Below are 21,892 nucleotides of genomic sequence, written 5' to 3'. Positions count from 1 at the left end.
AGGATACATCAGTGAATCTTTCTGCAACATTTACTACTGTGATGTTTGCCAGATGGAGATTCTGTTTTTCTATTTCTTTTCTATGTTTGTTAATTGAGATTCTATTGTGAGAAAGTTATTTATTTGGTTATTTATTTGGTTAGTTATTTATATCAGTATGGGCCCATTAATATTTGTTGTATTCTATGAGTTTAAATCCAGTACTATCATCATTGCTGCTGAAGATGTCCTAGCATTGGCCATTAGGGGCACCTTCAGGTTAGGTCCTTTCTTCTTTTGACGAGCCCTTGTCTTTTTTTTTTTTTTTCTTTAACTTTTTCTTATTTTCTGACGCAAATGTTCCAGGCTTATCTTGTATTTTCCTTGCCCCGTATTAGAATCAACCATTTTTCCTTAAAAGCTGTGGCTCCCTGGTGTTTAGAGACCAAGATCGGAGCACCAGGTGTACTCATTATTCCTGGGTATCACTACTTCTAGGCCCTCTCGGTGGGCAGAGCTGGGAACCTGTACATACGTGCATATGTGTGTGCGCATGACAAACATACATATACACATGAATACTAACACACACGTATTAAACCCATGTGCTTATACTAAATAACTCTGATTCAAGTCCAATACCACAGGGTTTATTTAGCATTTCTCCTTTTTTTTTTTTTTAAACTTTTTTTCACAAGTGAGAAACCAAGCTCTCAGTATCTACATTCCATTTACATGTTTGTTCAGTTCTGTTACACACATAAAATAATTCCAGAATTAGTAACCCATAACTCTGTGAGAAATACTTTTACTAACTATATTAACAGAATTTGTGTATAATTCTTTTTGTCTTCAGCCTTATGGTGTCTACTCAAGCAACTCCCTTCGCCTTCCTATCCTTTCCCTCCCTCTCCCCTTCCTTCTCTCTCTCTCTCCTTCCCTTTCTCCCTTTGCCCTTCCTTCTCTTTCCCCTCCATTTCCCTTCCCTTTCCTGGCTTAATCATTTATAAAAACAGTTTCATTTATTGGTGATTTTATACCATTTGAATTCCTCTCAAATTCTGATTGGTTTTAATAATTTTTTATGAAGTATATGTGAAAATTACTATGATTCTTAGAGTCAGAATTATTTAAAACTATATATTCATAGAATTGCCACTTCTTCCTTATTCTTGCTGCCTTGTTCCCTTTTCCTACTTTTTCCCACTCCTTTCCCACCTGTCCTCTGAAGGTAACCCATCTCCTTAGTTTCTGGTTTATTCTTCTTGTTTTTCTTTTGTTCCAATGAGTAGAAACATGTCTTTTCACATATTCTCTTTGCTCTTCCATGGAGACAGCATACCTAAAGGTATTTTTGGACTTTGCTTTTTTCATTTATCATTATGTCTTGGAAATCACTCTATATCATAGAGATCTTCCTCATTTTTTTTAACAGTTGCACAGTACTCCACTGTTTGGATGTATCGTAGTTTATTAAGTCACTTTCCTATGTTTAGACATTTTAACTGTTTCTAGTATTGTACAATTATGAAGAATGCTGCAATGTGTATATGTTTTTGTTTTATTGGAGATGTGTTCCCAGGATAGATTTCTAGAAATGGGATTGCTGGGTCCAAAGGTAAGTGCATGTGTGATTTTGTGTTGGGCATTACTGAAGTTCCCTCCAGAATGGATGTACAAATTTGTATTCCCATCAGCAATCTGTGAGTGCCTGTTTCCTTACATCCTCAGTAACAGAATGATTTGTTATATTTTAAAATTTTTTGCCAGTCTAAAAGATGAGAAATGGTATCTCACTGTTGTATTAACTTGAGTTTCTCTAATTATAAGTGAATTTGATCATTTTTTATATTTTGGAGGCCATTTCAATCTTTTTTTTGTGCATTGTCTGTTCATGTCTTTTTCCTGCTTTCTGTCTGATTTTGGTCTTTTTCCCCCTTGTTTTTAAGCGTTCTTTATATATTAGGGATATTAACCTGTTGTAGCACATGTTATGAATATGTTATCCTAGTTTTTTAGTTTTCTTTTGTCTTTGTTTATAGTATTTGTATTATATAATCTTTCAAACATTTTTATTAGTCAAATTTATCAATTTTTAAAATTTTCTCAGGATTCTTACTCAGAATTAAAAAGGCTTTCCATACACCAAGTTTAAAGCATAATTCATCCAAGTTTTACTACTTCCTATGTTTTCATTTTTACATTTAGATTACTAATCCATTTAGAGTTTATTCTTACGTGTGGTGTGAGATATGGATCTAATTTTGTATTTTTCCAAATGGCTATCTAGTTTTCCTGGCACCATTTATTAAGAAGTCCATCTGTAATTAAGTGATTTGAGATGTCACCTTTGTTATATACTAAATTTTTGTATATATTTGGTCTAACTCTAGACTTTTATTCTGGTCTCTTTATTCATGTCTAGTACCTTAATGCTTTACTTATAGATACTTTACAGCATGTTTTAACATCTGACAAAGCTTAATCGCCTTATGATTTTCTTTTTCAGTGTTTTCCTGGCTATTCTTACATGTTTGATTTTTCCATATAAACTTTAGTATAATTTGTCTAACTGTATAAAATAGCTTGTTATATTCTTCCTATATTGCATTGAATTTGTAAATTAACTAAGGGAGAAATAACATCTTTATAATGTCATCATAGCCAAGAACAGGATATGTCTTTTCATTTGCCCAGTCTTTAGTGTCTCTCAGTTGAGTTTAAACATTGTTCTCATAGATTTTACACATTGTTCCCAAGTGTTTAATCTTCTTTGTTGTTATTGTGAATGGGATTTTCTCTGCCATTATGTCCTCTGATTGTTAATTTTTCAGTAACAGTTCAAGGATTGTTGAATTTTATATGTTAATTTTGTATCCTGCTTTTTCACTGAATTCTTTTAACTTTTTAGTTAGTTTTACCTTTGATTCTTTATAGTTTTTCAGGTATACTGTCATATCATCTGCCAATAGAGATAGTTTTACATGTTATTCTTCTAATTGACTTATCTACTTGGATTGGTTAGGACCTCTAGGTCAGTGTTGAATGGTAGCAGAGATGATGGATATCTTCTGCAGCAGAAATGCCTTTGTTATTTCTTTATTAAATGAGATAGATAATGGTTGTAGGATTAAAGTATGTGTATTACATATTTTTGATCATGTTGAAGATGTCTCCCTTAATTCCTTTTTGCTTGAGTATTGAGTTATGAATAGGTGTTAAATTTTGTTAAGGAATTTCTCAATGGCTATGTAGAAAACCATGCTTTTTCCCTTTAGATTTATGAATGCGTTATATATTAATAGATTTCCTAATTGAACAGCCTTTTATTCCTGGGATAACTTCCACTTGTTCATGTTACATTATTTTCTTAATGTGGTATTAGATTCAATTTGTGAATAGTAAAATTGTTCCCTCCATTGTATTTCATCAGAAAAAATTTGTTTCGGTGCATTATTGTACCTAATATGGTGTCTGGTAATTATTTGTTTATCTGTCTCCCTGATTAGATTCAGAGTACAGTCTCCCTAGGTGTCCATGGGGGATTGGTTCTAGTACTTCTACAGATAACAAAATCTGCAGATGCTCAAGTCCCTTATATAAAATAGTATAGTACTTGCATATAAGCTGTGTACATCCTCCTGTACACTTTAAATCATCTCTTTGTTGCTTGTAATACATAATACAGTGTGCATACTATGTAAATAGTTAACTGGTGCACAGCAATGTCAAGTTTTGCTTTTTGGACTTCCTGGATTTTTTTTTTTTCAAATGTTTTCAATCTTCGTTTAGACCTGCGGATATGAAGGGCCAACTGTACCCTTATAACCTGAATTAGATTTTACTTTTCTTTCTCCTTAGTTCCTAGCAGAGTTCTTCATATGTAGTTGGCATTCTCTAAATGTTGTTGAATAAGTTAGAAGCAGAAATAGCTCATTAAGAGTTTTATTGAATGAAACCTGAGTGTAAGTGTTTCACTTTGGCAATGAGCGGTCACATCTGTTATCAGTACTACAGAGTACTGGCGAGGGGAATGGAGGATGTCCAAGTCCTGTTCTGAGACTCTGGCTTTATGTAGGCCATGAATGACTAATATTTTGGCTTCAGCACTCTAATTTTTTAAATTGTTTCATTATCCAAAATGATTTTATGAAATTATTTTTTAGTCATTGAGGTATGTATTTTTACATTCTGCATAAAAACTTCTCCTGAATTTTTGTTTGTTTTTAGAACTGCTTACCTGTTACAATCAGTAGATACTCATGATTATAGATAGTTTTGCAAAGCCAGTTCTGACTGCAAATAAGTGATTTATGTTGTGGAATATTTGTAAGAATGTCAGTGAGGTGATACAGTTCTTTTAACTAAATTATTTAATGTGTGGTCAACACATTTTACTTTTAGGTATGTCTGACTACAGCAATGAGACTACAACTCTTGATACAACTAAACCAGCCACAGAAGAAGCCAAGTCTAATTCTGAGGTGACTGGGTGGTATTTATATTGTTTTTTAAAGTCAACCCATCTCAAACTTAGACCATCCAAATTGACATGTTTGTCTAAACATGTGCCATTCTAAAAAAACTCTTCAACACACATAGACACAGGAAAGGGGTGGGAGGAGAGAGAGAGAGCTTTCTTAATAATTAGAAGTTAGTTACCATTTGCCTCTAAAGTATACCTGTCCCATAAAAATGAACATAAATGTTGGGGTCTAACTATAGTTTTAAATTTACATTTGAAATAAAGTTTCTGTTGAAATAATATTAGTAGTAGGTTCACATTTGCGTTCATCTCCTTCCATATGCTCTCTCTAGTTAAGTTGGCATGAGAATCCAAGTGTAGCGTTTAAAAAAAAAATACTGAGTTCTGGACTTCACTTAAAACTCACTAAATCTGAATCTGTTTCAGGTAGACACTGGGCTATGTGTGTTTTCTTTTTTCTTTTTGGAAGTTCTACAGGTGTTTCTAATACATGCCACCTAAAAACAGTTCTGGTTCATTAGAGAGGAAGATATTAAGAAGTTAATTTTATATTGAATTCAAGTCATCAGATTTTTTTGGAATACCTAATCCTAATAACATCTGTCAAATTTATGGTGCTTAAAGATTTACAGAGTAAATCTTTCATATCGTCTCACCTTGATCCTTAGACTGATTTGATATAATTCAGTTAGGTAAGTAGAGCAACTGTTATTCCCCCCATTTATCTGTTGAACATACTTAATTTTCAGAGAGGTAGGGACTGACTTTAAGTAACCTGCAAGGCTGGAACACAACATGGATTCTTCTGACTCCAGTTGCAGTATTTCTGAACCAGTTTGTCATCTGTGTATGTGGTACAGTGCTAGCCACAGTGTTCCATCATCAAGCCAAGACACTGAGTCTGTGAGACAAGCTTTAATGTAGGATTTAGAGCTAGAACTTACTTTTTGCCCAAAAGTCAAAGATGAGTTCTGGTTGGCAAAATATGCATTGTCTGTGGAGAACTCAGGATTCTTTTGTGATTTAAAATTGTTTGGCTGTTCCCCATTTGTCAGGGCAGTGTTGTATGTAGTTCTGAGAACCTAGAGAATTATGTATACTGTATTTGCCATAACTCATGGATTTGATTTTTTTATGATGAGATCTCTGAATCCATACTGTTGAGAGATGATCAGAGGGTGTTTGATGCATGTGAACTACAGGAAGGACTGGGCAGCCCAGCCAATGATGGGACTTCTAGTAATAAATGAAAGTATTCTCTTTGCGGTTTGCCACTGTGAGTTTGATCTGTGTGATTGTCACTGCAATAGCTGCTAAACTAGAAATTTCCTGCTCAGTAGAGAGTTAAGCCTAGACGACAGTGATCTTAAAGAATCCACTGCCAGGTAATTGATTGTTCAGATTTGTGTGTAAATTAACACTAGAATTCATAATAAGTGTTCCCTGTGTTTTTAGCCATGCTCAAATGTGCAGCATCCACCAGGAATACTGCAATTTTTAAAAAAAGACCAGGAATGTGAGTGTAATCTGAATTTATATGCAAATTTAAAAGTATTGTACGAGTTTATTTAGGAGCATTTTGTGACTTAAAAATTCCCCATTTATTTGTATTATACTAACTTAAATCTTCTTTCTTCTGTATCCTTGATGGAAACATTTGGGATCAGATTTGCTTATAAGAATTCTTCTTTTAATATATTATAACTATGTATTATGGCCTTTAACTCTTAATTAAATGTTCTATACATCAGACTTACCAGTAATTCAGACTAATCCTAGGAGGGCTTGGCTCATCACTGATAGTCAGTTTGATGAATGAATTCTCACTCTACTAGTGTAAGCGATATGTGGATATTGGTTTCTTAGGAATAGGATTTGATGATCTGAGTGATAGTTTTCATTTATTTAAAAGCAAACCAGAACAACAACAAAAACCTCCAGCACTTTGAACTGAATCAAAAACATTATCAACCTGAATATGAAGAGAATTAAAGTTCATTTAGGTTCTAATTGCCTTTGCTCATGAGCACTCAACTGGTTAACTGTAGAACCCAGTTGATTTCCTCTCAGTCAAATGATATTTTGATTAAGATGTCTGTCCCAATAGTGACCGTAAAAAATGCTTTCTTCTTCTCATGTTTTTTCTTTTTTAATGACGACAATTGTTTGTTTTTTTTTTGAATTAAAAAAAGAAGAAAGCATGAACTTGGCTTGCTTTGTACTCTGTTCTAGTCTTGATTAGAGCAGATAAAGATGGATTTTGTTTTTATATTTTTGATATTCAAACTTTATACCTTGAAATGTGTTTAAACTGCTGCTTCTGTATCTATAGAAGAAATAATAGCCTAATAGGCACCATTCATTGAGAGCCTGTTAAGTGCCAGACACTGTGCTGGGTTTTACGTATGTTATCTCATTTAATATTATAATAACCTGTTTATAGGTGAGGTTTTCTCCCTCATTTTATAGGTTAGGCAGCAGAGACCTGGAAGAGTTAACATAGCTACTGAGGAACAGAGCCATGATTTGAACCCAAAGAAAAGTGGGAAAGATCGGTAAGGGTAGGCAACTTAATAGGAAGAAATTATTTAAAGATAGAAGCAAGGAAGTTGGGAAAACAAGTGTATTTTCAACAACAACAACAAAAAAAAGGAAGCGAAGTAGTTGTGTTAGATGTTTATTAGTCTATCCTGGGATTATTGCATGAATTCTTTTCTGCCTTCCCTTCAATATAGTAACAGTAATACTTATACTAATTTCTAATATCCAAGAAAAATATACAGATACTTGCATTTCTCTTTTATGTAAGTAACCCAGAGGGTTAAAAGTGAATAGTACAGATGTTTATTAATATAGGAAATTTTAAAATAAATAAATAAAATGTGGAATAATAATTCCTTTAGAGTGGTACAGGTGAAGAATTGTGGCAGTTCAGAGGAGTATCAGTAAAGGTGGTGTTTAAACTGAGCCTTACAGTGTGGGTATAATTTGAGCTTGTGAATGATGATGGTCACTGCTTGGGCAAAGTCATAGAGAAAGGAAATTGAAAGATGTGTGTGGGGAAGTATGAGTAATTAAATTTGATTTAATAGAGTATCTGAAGAGGCATAATTGATAGAAAGAAGATAGTTCAGGTCATGGAAGAATTTTGAGTGTCAGGAGGAGTTGGCTTTTGTGTTGTAAACATCTTGGGGAGGGAGACAGATGTGCTAAACATATACATAAATTATATAATACAATAATAATATATAATATCCTTACTGCTGTAAAGCAGGATAAGGGGCTCAAGAGTGAAGAAGAGTGCTAATTTACAGCAGTTTCTCAGGGAAGGCTCTCCTTAGATGATGTTTGAGCAGAAACCTGAATGCGATGAGGGAGAGTCATGTGGAAATCTGGGAGTAGGAACCTTCCAGAGAGGAAACAGCAAGAGCAAAAATAAGATTGGCGTATTTGAGGAACAGTGGCTCTGGCTGGAACTGAGGGTCAGTGAGGAAAGAGTGGGAGGATATATGGTTCCAGGGGGAGCTGGTGGCTACAGTTGGCTTGCCCCAGAAACAAGAATGACAGGAAGGAGATGAGAAACTTGGGGGATCTGAAATGCAGTATTCAAGTAGCGAGTGGTTGAAAATATAAGACAAGTAGATATTAATACTAGTAGATTAAAACATTTGTTAAGAAAAATTTGCAGCAGATGAAATAAAGGTTAAATAGTAAATAATTTCCCATATACTCATTGTCCAGATTCAGTAATTATTTAGGCTTGACCACGTTTGCTTTATCCATTTTTATATATTTCTTATATAATAGGTTTAAGGATCGTCTTCCTTTTAAAACCATGAAATTGCCAAGAGAGAAATTAAAAAAAAGAACTTGGCAACAATAACATTTGTAACCATATTCAGCTCTGTCTTGATACTGGTCTGTTTTAGAGACGTGTGGTTAGGGTACCCATGGTGACAAAGTTCGAAGGAGTAATTGTGCTGGTAAATACTAGTGTTGACGGGACTACTCCAACATTTGTCCTGTTAGTCCTGAATTATAACATCTTTATATAGCATTTTCAGTTTTCCCAGCAATTTCACATTTGATTCTTCTAATTGCTGTGTAATATATAGGTAAGGTTAGTAATCTCATTTTATAAATGAAGCAGTTGAAAATTAGGGAAGTACAGTGACTTTTATAAAGTTATAAAAAGGAGCAGTGCTGATCCTTAAATCTTTGTCTCCCAGTACCTTGGTTAGTTCTTCTGAGACCTCATGCATGGGCTTATTCACTTAATACATTTGAACCATGATAAATTAACTTTGTCAGAAATACATTAACTATTTTTTAAAGGTTATATTTTTACTAATATAAAGGGAAACTTCAAAGACTGTGAATTATGAGTTTAATAGAAATGCTTTCTCTTTTTGTAGGCAAACAAAAATCTAAATAATTTCATCTGACACAGAAGGCATTTGTGCTTTTTGGTATTGAAACAAAATATGGTCTCTTGACATGCATAATTAGTTCACTGAGCACTGCGACCTTCATTGTCTGAAGCCATAACCAGAACAATTAGAGTTAAATATTTGTGGCTTCTCTTCTTTTTTTTCTTCTTTCACACTATTTGCTTTATTCACTGCTCTTTTGTCTAGGTTTGACTGAAATTAAGAATTCAGTCCTTTAAATTGGAAGAAAATGTAACTACTTGATAGCAGAACAAAGTACCTATTGAGTATATGCAGCCAATGAATGAGCATTGAAAATATTTCACAGTGCTTTTTAATGAATTTTCAAATAACTTAAAAAATTTGGAAAAACTGTAAGCTTTTTATTATACCACTTTATTTTTGCCTACTCAGTCATAAATTGAATTAAAGAACAATGTTAAATGAGTGTGTTTTAGAAGATCTGATACCTTGTATTGTTGCAAAAGTCTGACTAAGCGTAAGACAAATTCTTTTACATCCTTTCTAGAAAGTTTCTATCTTGTTTCTAAGCATTTCTGAAATTAGGTTTTACCGTTAATAATGTAACATTGATAACATCAAGAACTTACTTCCAATATGCCTTCTCTTGCATTATTAAGATAGATTTTCAGTCTTTGGGTGAATTTTTGTTAATGTTACATCTTTTATTTTGCATGAAGTATTTCCTATAAATGCTGATTGTCAGATGTAAAGCCTTTTATGATGCTAATGTCAAGGTATATTTTCAAGATTAGAAAAACAAGTAGTGCCAGAAAAAACTACATGAGATTTTTCCTTTTAGCTTTGGTCTTGGGCAGCTACAGAAAAGGCTATAGACTCAGAGTTGAACTTAAAGAGAGAAGAGTTACTGTGCACCGGGAGCGTGAGGGTGAAGTGAGTAGACATTTGACTGGCCAGAATAGAGAAAGTTAAGGGAGAATATTATGGTCTGGGAAGCAGCTGGAGTAGATAGGGGTCAGACTGCCTGCAGTTTTATGAGCCGCGTTATAGCTGTTGTAGTGTTGAGAAGGTTCCCTGGAGTGATGGATAGTGTTGAGTGGTTCACCAAAGGGACGGGTGGGGGAGGTATTCTCCCCCAGTGCAGTTGGTCTCATGCTTTGAAATGTGTTCATGAATTAAAGTGAGTAAGCATTTAGACCCATTGGGCCTGCTAATGTAAGAAGCAGTTTATAGCATCAGGTTATTTACAGGGATTTTCAGCCTTGACATATTTGACTATATGATTTTTTATCATGGGGGATTATCCTGTGCATTGTAGGACTTCTGGCAACATCCCTGGCCTGTACTGTACCTTCAAGATGCCAGTAGCACAGCACCCCACTATAACAACCAGAAATGTTTCTAGACATTGCTAAATGTTTGGGGGGATGGATGCCAAAATCAACCCCAGTTGAGGACCACTGAGTTACCAGGATCAATAATAACACATGTGGCTGATAGCACTTGCAATAACAAGCTTGTTTGATAGTTTCATGGTTTCCTAATCTAAGACCCCAATAATAACTAAAAAACTGACCTTTATTAATGCCTTCTACATGCCAGGCACTGTGCTAATAACAGTCTGAAAAGTTTCTAGACTATTTCATATTTATCACTTGATATTCAAAAGCAATCACAAAGATATTATAAGACCTTTTCCCATTTACCCACTTCTTGCAGGTCTGCTGTCAGGGTCTTACATTGGAAGCAAATGAAACAACTTCAGCTCCTTACACAGAAAAGACATTTACCAAGAGGATATGAGGTAGCTTACAGGAAGGTTGGGAAACCAGAATCCAGGCTACGAATCTAGGAGGATACCCTCAAATCATGGTCCAGCACTATTTGGGGTGCTGTGCTGCCGTTGCTTAGCACCAGATGTAGCAGCTCACACTGCCGGTGCTCTGGTGACTGGATGCTGCCACTAGTGCTGGGGCCATTGCTGAAGGCATTTGAGCTCACTGCAGTTATCGCTGCCCCAGAGTGAGTTCCTTGTCATTCCTCTTGTTAGCGCTAGTTTCTGATTCCAGGTCTGGGGCAAGTGCCTCTGGTTTGGGGGAGGGTAAGTCATATGACAGTGTCCCCCAGAGCTCAGGAAACAAATAATGGTGACATAACCTGTATAGCACTTACTGTATGCCAGGTACTTTTCTGAGTACTTTAAATGTATTTTGTCCTCACAACAGTGTTACAGGATTGGTACTATTATCATTTTACTGACAAGGAAAGAGAATTTTAGGATCTTGCTTAAGTTTACATGGCTAGTATATGGAGGAGCCAGGGATTGAACCCAGGTAATCTGGCTCCAGATATTTGCTTGATTATCTGATATTTTGAGCTTTTATATAATGAGAAGCAGACCCTGCCTTTCCCCAGCCTTATGGAGAGGCTTTCCCCAACACTGGCAGGGGCTGTGGCTGGGCAGCCAAAAGAAAGAGAAATGCACGATACTTGGCTAAGATCTGACTTGGCAAGCCAGCCATTGCCTCTGTTGCTGTTTTAAAAGATCCAGGATGAAGGACACTGGATCTGTGGAACAGAGGGATTTTTTTAATGGTCTGCCATTTTCAGATACTCTCTTAGAGGCAAGTATGTATGATTTTTCAGACTGGATCAAACAGGGAATATATATCTATAAATGGCACTTAGGATTCTGCAGTATTTTATAGTGAGAAGGTATTGGTTAATTTATTTTTGTCATGGAGACATATTTGAGAAAATGACAAACTGTATTTGCTACTAGCTTGTAGGGCTGCAAGTCAGTCCCTCCTTGTAGGCGGGCACTGTGATTGGGGCCATATGCCTACACGCCAGCAGACTGGTATGGTCTCCCTGTGGGTGGATTTTTGGCTTTCAGGAAGAATAGATCTCTGCCGTTAAAGATGGTGGGAATGGAATTTTACCCTTAAAAAAAAATCAATAGTTTATTGAGGTAAATTTTACATAGGATACAGTGCATCCGTTTTAAATGTACAGCCCAGTGAGTTTTGACAAACGTATAAACTTGGGAAACCATGTTCACAATCAAGATACAGGTAAAGTTTCTTATGTCCCTTTGCAGTCAGTCCTCCCCTCTCCCACCCCTCTCCCCAGGCAACAACTGATCTCTCATGATGGATTAGTTTTATGTGTTCTAGAGTTCTGTATAAATGAAATTGTATGATATGTATTCTTTTTGTGTCTGGCTTTTTGGCTCAGCCATGACTCCTTGTATTTTTCCGTCTCTCCAGTTTTGGGAGTAGCAGGGTGCCTTATGTCCTCTCCTCTCTTAGGAATCCAGGAATAGTTGTTGATTTTTCAGTCTGTTCAGTTTTTTACTTGTTATTAGAATGGAACAGTGAATCCCAAGTGCCTTATATGCAGAAGCAGAAACCAAAAGTCCTGCCCTGAAGATCATGTACTTCCCCCTCAGCCCCCCAAAGGAACCACTGTTCTGCCTACAGTCATTGCACTTTAATGGTTTTCTTTTTGAATTGAATCATATAGTGTGTATTCTTTGGGACTGGCTTCATTTGTTCAACACTGTGAGATTTTTTGTTTTATATAGCAGTAGTTTTATTTTATTGCTATTTGGTGTTCCCTTGTATGACTATACTACAGTTTCTGTCTTTTCTATTGTTGATGGACATTTGGGTTGTTTCAAGTTTTTAGCTATTATGGACAAAGCTGCTGTGAATATTCTTGTATTTATTTTATGATGGACATGTGCACTATATTTCTTGAGTATATTTCCTAGGAGTGGAATTGCTGGGTCATAGGATAGGCATATGTTTAACTCTAGGAGTATTGCCAAATAGTTTTCCATAGTGATTTTATCATTTACCAGTAACGTATGAGTGTCTACATACTTGCTGACACTTGATTTTGTCAGTCTTTCTAATTTTGGTCATTCTAATGGGTGTGTAATAACAGTATCTGATTTGTGGTTTTAATCTACATGACGATTGAACTGAATGATTTATAGACCCTTCTCAATACCAAAGTTTTATATTTGTTTGTTTAAAGGGTCTAGGACATGCATATAGCAGTGGTTCTCAATTGGCTGCACATTGGTGAGCTTTTGAAACTTTTTAAAACTTACTGGACATGCATATGGGAACTTACTGGAGCCCGTCATTAAGTCATTGATCTTTGTCAGGTGTGGTATTTTTTTAAACATTCCCTAGATAGTTCTAAGATGCAGAGAAGGTTGAAAATCATTGGCATTTGTGAATGAAACATTCCATGCCTCTCAGGGCTTTGCTGTATCCTTTAGGAATGAAGCACCAACTATAAAATCTTTATTAGGTATATGCCATGTTAATTTACCCATTTGATTGACCCATTAAAAGGATTCAGGAAGCTAGTATCCAACTCTCACTTTTTTCATTATAGAATATATTAACTCTTGAGGTCAGTTCCAGGCTCATTTTTGTTTGTTCTCTTCACATTACAAGACTGATTCTTCTTGTAAAATGCGTTCTAGTGTATATGAATCAAGAAAATCACGTACTATAAAATAAATATACTTTTTCTGTTAACACAGAAAACAGTGTGGCAGTCCTGTACAGTGTTTGCTCAGCTTTGATCTTTGCTTTACACATGACTGAATTTAGAATGTGTTTGGAATTAACAAGGAACAAACAAAAAGGGACAAGATTTAGTTGTTGCTTTGTGAAATAAAAAGTAAGTAAAATGTGTTCACTTTTTTGTTCATGAGTATAGTAGCAAATCTGGCCTCCTATTGATACATAGTTATGCCGTATGAGGATGATTTTAGATCATCCCCAAACAAGTAACATCGTCGTCTGAAATGTGATATCCATTTACTGGATTTTTAAAGGTTCTTTTAAGTTTAGATCTCAGCATTGTTTCCAGAGATTCAACTATATAATGTGGGTACCCAGTACTTATTTTCTGACATGAAAATAATTCAGTGCTAGCTGGAGCTGGCTCATACTGACCTGCAAGAGCTGTTTGTTAAATTTGCAAGAACTTTATAAGCCAGATGTTAAACACAGACATTGTTTTACAATTAAACTGTATAAAGTATAATTAAATACATATATTTAAAACAAAGATGATAAATACTTAAACTTGTCAGTTTCTAAATATTTTACTATATTTCACTATTATCTGTCCTCTTGTGTCTATGGTATTTCTCTGGTGGAAATACTGAATAGTGATTTGGCACTATTGTCATCTCTTCCAACCTCTGAATTCAGTGAGGTTGTGTTGGCAGCTTGAAGTTGGCCATAGTGAACCAATGACACCATGGAAATGGGCAAAGTAGGGCTTATCATTATTATTATTATTTCAACTTGGTGAACCCGTTGTTAAACATTTACTGGCACATCACTGAAAGCATCGTTCTTTTATTCAGTGAATGTGTGCTGGGTACTCTTTATAAGTGCTTTGAACATATCTTCCCTCAAATATTAATCTGAGATGTGTATATTTCTTAATTTTATAGATGAGAAAAATAAGTAACAAAGATCACAAAGCAGCTGCTGTATTGCAGGGCTTGGATTTTTTGCTCCTCATATTTCAAACTCTAATTATATCACGCAGTCTCTCAGAGGCTGTGAAATAAGTTTTATATAGAGGTCATGTTTGAGTTGAACGCTAAATTATGGACAGAATTTTACTAAATATGAAGATAAAGGAATATTTTAAACATTAAAAACTGTTTGAGCAAGTGTTCAGGTACCAAAGTGCATTTCTCCAGAAATAACAAGTAAGTAGATGCAGTAGTAGAGGGTCTTTAGAAGGGTAAAGAGCAGTAAAGCCTGAAAAATTGGTTGGACCCTATTGTGAGGTCCGTTCCAGCTGCTGTAACAAAGTACCACAAACTGGGTGGCTAATAAGCAAAGAAAAACATTTCCCAAAGTTCTGGAAGCTGGAAGTGCAAGATCAGGGTGCCAGCATGGTCAGGGTCTGCTGAAGGCCCTCTTCCCGGTTGTGCACTGTTAACTTCTTACTGTGTCCTCACTTGGTGGCAGGGGCTGGGGAGCTCTGTGGGATCTCTTTTATAAGAACATCAATCCCATCCATGAGGGCTCTCCCTCCCAAAGGCCTCCCCTCATACCATCGCACTGGGCATTAGGATTTCAACTTACGATTTTTCAGGGGAATACAAACATTGAGACCATAGCAGACCTTAAATAACATGAATTGTGAAACTAAAGAGATTCTATTTTTATTTCCAAAGAACATTATTATTCCCCAAAGCCTTTTTTGTAATTATTTTGAGTGTCTAGTTTAAATTCAAATCCAATTTCAATTTCAGTTTAAAGCATCAGTTCAGTACCATGAATGGTTTTTGTCCAGGGAGGTGACATGGAGTTTTTTGTTTTGCACACCATTCTACCAATTTGTGTGTTGGCTATTAACTTCCATTACTGTAATTAACTTTTAGTAAATGATGTTCCTAAAAGTAGATCATTCTTTGTGGGTAAGGAAATTAATAGGTAATAGCTGGAATGTTTGTTTATCTTTTGGCAAATAAGTACTACCTACCTTATGGCATAAAGGATTGTTAGTTTATTATTATACTTCTCATTTTCAGAACAGTTGTTTCCTCTGTAAAGTTACAAACTAAAACAACACATAGTTCCACTGCTGTAATTTTCTCAGCTGTATCTGCGTCATGAACCTATTTACTCCTCACCTCCTCCAATCTACTGAATCTTTTTTGCAATATTCTCTGCCTTTTAATATTCCACTGAATGCTTCTCTTCAGCTTTTCCTCTCTTATCGTTTCATGCCATTGCATCCCTACAATGATAACTCCTAGGTTTATGTCTTCAGCTTAGAGCTCTACACCTGCATTATTGAAATTACTAATGTACTGGTGGACATGGATACCCTACCAACATTCTCAGATTCAGAATGTCCGTGAACATGTCCTCTGACCTTTTCCCACCAAATAAATCTCCCACTTTTCCCACTTTGGCAAGAGTCATGTTCATCTTTCTAGTTGCCCAAACACAAATTGGGCAGAAGGCAGGTAAGGGACGTAGGTCATCAGCCTACATGCCTCCTCAGTTTTAATCCCCCACAACCCAGTCACTGTCAAGTCTCACACTTCTACCTCCTAAATAACTCTTGAGTCTACCTTCCATTTCCACAACTTTAATTTAGATCTTTATTTTTCCTTACTTGGACTGTAAAATAGCCTCCTAAATAGTTTTTCTACTTCTCGTCTTTCCTTCCTTCCCTTCAGTCTAACCTCCTACCAGACTGTTTTCTGAAAAAATTAATTGGTCAGATTCTTCGACTTCTTTCTCTCTATCCCTTTCAGGGGAAGTTCACACTTTGGGGCTGGCATTTGTAAAGCTTATTCATCATAATAATCTCCTGCATACTTTTCTAGCCTCCTTGGTATTTTTATTTTTAAAACTTTAAATTTTTATAAAGTTTCATACAGACAACTTAATCTCTTTACCCAGATTCACCAATCATTGTTCTGTCCCATTTACTTTAACATTTTCTATGTATAGTTTCTTCTTTTTTGAACCATTTGAGAGTGATTTGCAGACATCAGGTCCTTTTATGCCTAAGAACAAGGACTTTCTCTTATATAACCTCAGTACATGTATCAAAATTACAAAATGTATTTAGGAAATTGGTACAATACTGTTATTTAATCCAGTTGTTCCAGTAATAACCTTTACAGCTAGTTTTTTCCTACTTTGTGATCCAGTCCATATTGTGCATTGTGTTTAGCTGTCATTTATCTTGTCTTCTTTTATGCTGCAGTAATTCATCTACTTTTGTTTTTTATGAGCTTAACCTTTTTGAAATATGCAGGCCAGTTTTTCCGCTATTTCCGTAATCTTTGGTCTTTATTATTATTTCCTTCCTATAGCTTACTTTTAGTTTAATTTGCTTGTTTTCTATTTTCTTAGAGTGCAATCTTAGATTGTCAGTTTAAGATCTTTCTTTTTTTTTTTTACTTTTTTATTGAGTAATAGTCATTTTACAATGTTGTGTCAAATTCTAATGTAGAGCACAATTTTTCAGTTATACATGAACATATATATATTCATTGTCACATTTTTTTTTTGCTATGAGCTACCACAAGATCTTGTATATGTTTCCCTGTGCTATACAGTATAATCTTGTTTATCTATTCTGCATTTTAAAATCCCAGTCTGTCCCTTCCCACCCCCTGCCCGCTTGGCAACCACAAGTTTGTATTCTATGTCTATGAGTCTGTTTCTGTTTTGTATTTATGTTCTTTTTTTGTTTTTTTTTTTTCTAGATGCCTCATATAAGCGATCTCATATGGTATTTTTCTTTCTCTTTCTGGCTTACTTCACTTAGAATGACATTCTGCAGGAACATTCATGTTGCTGCAAATGGTGTTATGTTGTCGGTTTTTGTGGTTGAATAGTATTCCATCGTATAAACATACCACAGCTTCTTTATTCAGTCATCTGTTGATGGACATATAGGCTGTTTCCATGTCTTGAATATTGTAAATAGTGCTGCTATGAACATTGGGGTGCAGGTGTCTTTTTGCAGTAGGGTTCCTTCTGGATATATGCCCAGGAGCGGGATTCCTGGGTCATATGGTAAGTCTATTCCTAGTCTTTTGAGGAATCTCCATACTGTTTTCCACAGTGGCTTTCCTTGCTTCCCTCTCCCACTGTTAATGATTTAGATGTCTTCTTTTACAATTTTGTCTTTATTCTTTTTGTAATTCATGGCAGTTATCTCCTTTCCAGTTACGAGTTTCTCATTTTTGTAGCATCCTGCTTCTTTTCTATTTGGAGTAGACCTGTGAATATTTCTTTTAGCATGGGTTTAGTGTTGCTAAACTCTTTCAGTTTTTGCTTGTCTGTGAAGTTTCTTATCTCTCCTTTTCTAAAGGATAGCCTTGCTGGATAGAGTATCCTAGGCTGTATCTTTTTTTCATTCAGGACTTTGAATATATCTTGCCACTCCCTTCTGGCCTGTAGTGTTTGTGTAGAGAAATCAGCTGAGAGCCTTATGGGGGTTCCCTTTTAACCCACTCTTTGTTTTTCTCTTGCTGCCTTTAGGATCATTTCTTTATCCTTGACTCTTGCCATCTTGATTAGGATATGTCTTAGTGTGGGTCTGTTTGGGTTCTTCCTGTTTGGGACCCTCTGAGCCTCCTGTACTTGGATTTCTGATTCCTTTAGGTTTGGGAAGTTTTCAGTCATGATTTCTTTCAATACCTTTTCAATCCCCTTTGTTCTTTCTTCCCCTTCTGGAGCCCCTATTATACATAGATTGGCACGCTTTATATTATCCCATAGGTCCCTTATATTGTTTTCATTGTTTTTTATTTGTTTTTCTCTCAGCTGTTCTGATTGGGTGCTTTCTGTTGTCCTGTCTTCTAGGTCACTTATTCGTTCCTCTGCATTATCTAGCCTGCTTTGCACAGCCTTTAGGTCAGCTCTCATCTCAGCAAATGAGTTTACTAATTCTACTTGGTTGTTCTTCATAGCTTCTATTTCATTTTTGACATATTTTATATCTTGAAACTCTTTTAGTCCCTTCAGTACTTTGATTACTCCTTTTTTGAAATCTTGATCTAGTAGGCCATCAATGTCTATTTCCTTGATCATGCTGTTAGGGGATTTCTCTTGATCTTTTAATTGGGAGTCGTTCCTCTGCTTCTTCTTATTGCTCATATCTCTCTGGCACTACAGCTTAAGGAGTATCAGTTATCTAGTTCTGGAGACGGTGTGCTCTTAATGATTTAAAGAGGTCTTTGTGTCTTCACCCTGTTTTGCGAACTCAGCTTGCTGTTTCCAGAGGCCCTCTGTTGGCTCCCTCGTCTGTGCTGCTCCCAGTGGCTGTCGGCTAGCAGATCATGCCCCTTCCCAACACTGGGTCAGGTGCTGAGCTCTTACCTGGTGGGCGGGTGGGTCACTCCCCCTCCCAATGCTGCAGTCAGATGCTGCGCTCTGGCGAGGCAGGTGGGCAGATCGCGTCCCCTCCCAGCATCGTGGTCAGGTGCTGTGTTCCTCGGGGTCAGTGCTCTGAGGAGGCCTCGGGGAAGACCGCAGAACAGCCCCACCCCTGCTCCTTACCGAATCTCAGCACCTTGTTTGTCTTGGTGGTGTGAGTTCTCTGAGGTGCCAGCGCAGAAAGATCCTATCTGCCTCAGGCTGTAAACAAGTCTCAGTCCTGTCTAGGAGGTTGTGGAGCCCCTGGGTGTGGATTCAGATCTCGGCCCCTCCGCTGCCTGGGCGCTGCGCACAGGAGGAGATGGCAGCTGTGGCTGCGCCCCACCTCTCTTCTCTCAAGAAGCGCCAGTCATGGCGGCGCAGGTCAGAGGAGACAAAGGCTATGGCGCCCCTTCCCCCAGGGCACATCAGCCATGTTGCTTTGCTTTTTTCGCAGTTTATAGGGGACTGAGGTGGTTAGGCTCCGTATCCCCTCCCAGCCATGATGCGCAGCACCCTGCAGTCGCCCAGGGCTGCCTCAATGCAGCCGCCCCAGTCCTCTGCCCAACTTGGGCGGCCTGTCCTGGCCCCCAGCTGCCAGCTCGTGTCTTGGGCTGGGTGTTGTGGGGACCCTTTGTGCCCATTTAACTCAGTTCTGTCGGTCAAGGGGTGCTCAGGGCAGATCTGAGCCTCGGAGGCTCCCCCTCCATCCCGCTGGCCTCTCCATTGGAGAGGGGAGACCCAGTGAACGCGCGCCAGTCCTCCTTTGCCGCTCCCTCCCTGCAGGATCGGTCCTGCACTGTTTTGCTTTTTCTTCTTTCTTTTTTCCTTTTCTCCTACCAGATTTTTGGCATCTTTGTGTTTTGAAGAGGGCGATGTTCTGTCGGAGTTTGGCAGGTGCTCTTGGTTGGCTGAGTATGTCTGTAGATGAGAGTTTTGGTGTGTATTTGTGGGAGAGGGTGAGCTACAAGCATCCTTCTACTCCGCCATTTTGCTTCTCTAAGATCTTTCTTCTATTTGAATACAAGTATTTAAAGTTATAAGTTTCTTTCTAAGCATTTTGGGTGCATCCCACAAATATCGATACATTGTATTTTCATTATCATTCAGTTCAAAATATTTTCTTTCTAGTGATTTTTCTCTTTTTTCCATTAATTATTTAGATGTGTTGTTCAGTTTCTAAATGGGATGAGAGGAGGTTCTGCATATCTTCTTGTGATTAATTGTAATTAAATTCCACTGTGGTCAGATAACATACTCTGTGGTTGCATCTTTTAAAATTTATTGAGTTTTGTTGAGCCCATAATATGATCTGTTTTGCTAAACATGTCATGTTCATATGAAAGTAATGTGTATTCTGCCGTTATTAAGTTTATTGTTCTGTAAATATCAGACAAAGGTGGCTGATAGGGTTCAGAACTTGTGTGTCTATGCCAGTTTTCTTTGTCTAGTTGTTCTTTCAATTGCACTGAGCTTCGTGGCAAAGTCTCCAAGTATGAATGTGGACTTCTCTGTTTCTCCTTTTAATTCTGTAAGTGTTTGTTTCATTTGTTTTGAAGCTCTGTTATTGGGACCAACATACACATTTATGATTGTTACATATTCCTGATGAATTGACCATTTTATCATTATGAAACGTCCCTGGTAATTATCTCTGATAATAGTTTATTAAAAACCTGTTTCATCAGATATTAATAAAGCCATGCTGACGTTCTTACAGCTACTCTTTGCATGGTTTACCTTTCTTCATCCATTTATTTTCAGTCTATTTATATCTTTGTTATTAAAGTGCATCTCACATATATGGCATATAGTATGGTCATTAAAAAATACATTCTGACTGTCTCTGCCTTTTAACTGAAATGCTTACTCCAATAATATTTAATGCAGTTATTGATATGGTTGATTTTGTATCCACCCCTTTAGTTTCTTTGTTTTTTACTTTTCTATGTTTTCCTTCTCCTCTTCTTTTACTGTCTTTTTATTATTTGAAAATTTTAAAGGATGCCATATTCATTTTCTTGATAACTTTTTAGCTTTACTTCTTTGCATTATACTTTTAGTGGTTGCTATAACAGTTATAGTATATATCTTAAACTTCATGTTTCACTTACAATTACTAACACACTGCTGCACTTAAGACAAAAATTTAGCAACCTTTTAAGGCCATATTTCCGTACCCTCCCACCTTGTTCTTTGATATAGATATTTTATATATATTACATTTAGATACATTATAAACCACAGAAATGATGTTATAACATTTGCTTCAAGCAGTTGTGTGGTTTATAAAGAAACTGAGGAAGAGGCAAAAAGAAAAAGAGTGGTCTTTTGCATTTACCCAAGTAGTTACTATTTTATTTCCTTCTCATTCTTTTCTGAATATCCATCTTCCTATCTGGTTTTATTTCCTTTCAGCCTGAAGAACTTCCTTTAGCATTTCTTGGGGTACAGGTCTGCTGGTGATGAGTTCTTTTAGTTTTATCTGAAAATACCCTTAATATTCTTTTCTAGTTCTTCAAAGATATTTTCACTGGATATGGAATGCTGGGTAGATGGTTTTCTTCTTTTTCTGCAATGTTCCACTGTCTTCTGGCCTTTATAATATCTGATAAGAAATCAGCCATTAGTTGGATTGTTGTTTCCTGATAGTAATATATTGTTTTTCTCTTGCTGCTCTAGAAGTTAGCTCTTTATCTTTGGTTTTAAATAATTTGACTGTGTGATGTCCCTTGGCATGGATTTTGTGTTTATTCTGCATCATGTTCATTAAGCATCTTGAATCTATAAATTTTTGTCCTTCATCAAGTTTGGGGAAAGTTTGGCCATTAATTCTTAAAATACATTTTCTGTTCAATTTTTCTCTCTCCTTCTTCTGGTATTTTAATTACACATAAATTGGAATAGTTAATATTGGCTTATAGGTCTCTGAAGCTCTTTTTCTTCAGTTTTCTTTTCTCTTTGTTCTTTACCTTGGATAATTTATATTGATTTAATTTAGCTTTAATTTTTACCCTGGTATCTTTTTCTGGCTAAGTCCATCCAGTGATTTTTTTTCTTTGAAAAATAGTTTT

The 21,892-nt window shown here is 36.4% G+C and overlaps 1 protein-coding gene across 5 annotated transcripts in view; it reads left to right on the top strand.

Moving 5' to 3' along the window:
• Positions 1 to 21,892, top strand: part of ARFIP1 (ARF interacting protein 1) — a 111,303-nt gene that overhangs the window by 10,398 nt on the left and 79,013 nt on the right. For 2 of the 5 annotated variants that reach the window (XM_072975742.1, XM_072975745.1), the window contains exon 2: positions 4,384 to 4,463. The exons of the other annotated variants lie outside the window; for them this stretch is intronic. In XM_072975742.1, the coding sequence (XP_072831843.1) occupies positions 4,386 to 4,463 (78 nt within the window). In that variant the 5' untranslated portion in view covers positions 4,384 to 4,385. The remainder of the gene's footprint in view (positions 1 to 4,383; positions 4,464 to 21,892) is intronic. 5 annotated transcript variants of the gene reach the window in all.

Source organism: Vicugna pacos, chromosome 2 (assembly GCF_048564905.1).
Source record: "Vicugna pacos chromosome 2, VicPac4, whole genome shotgun sequence".
In the NCBI taxonomy this organism is placed as follows: Eukaryota; Metazoa; Chordata; class Mammalia; order Artiodactyla; family Camelidae; genus Vicugna; species Vicugna pacos.
This window is presented reverse-complemented; position numbering and strand designations above follow the sequence as displayed.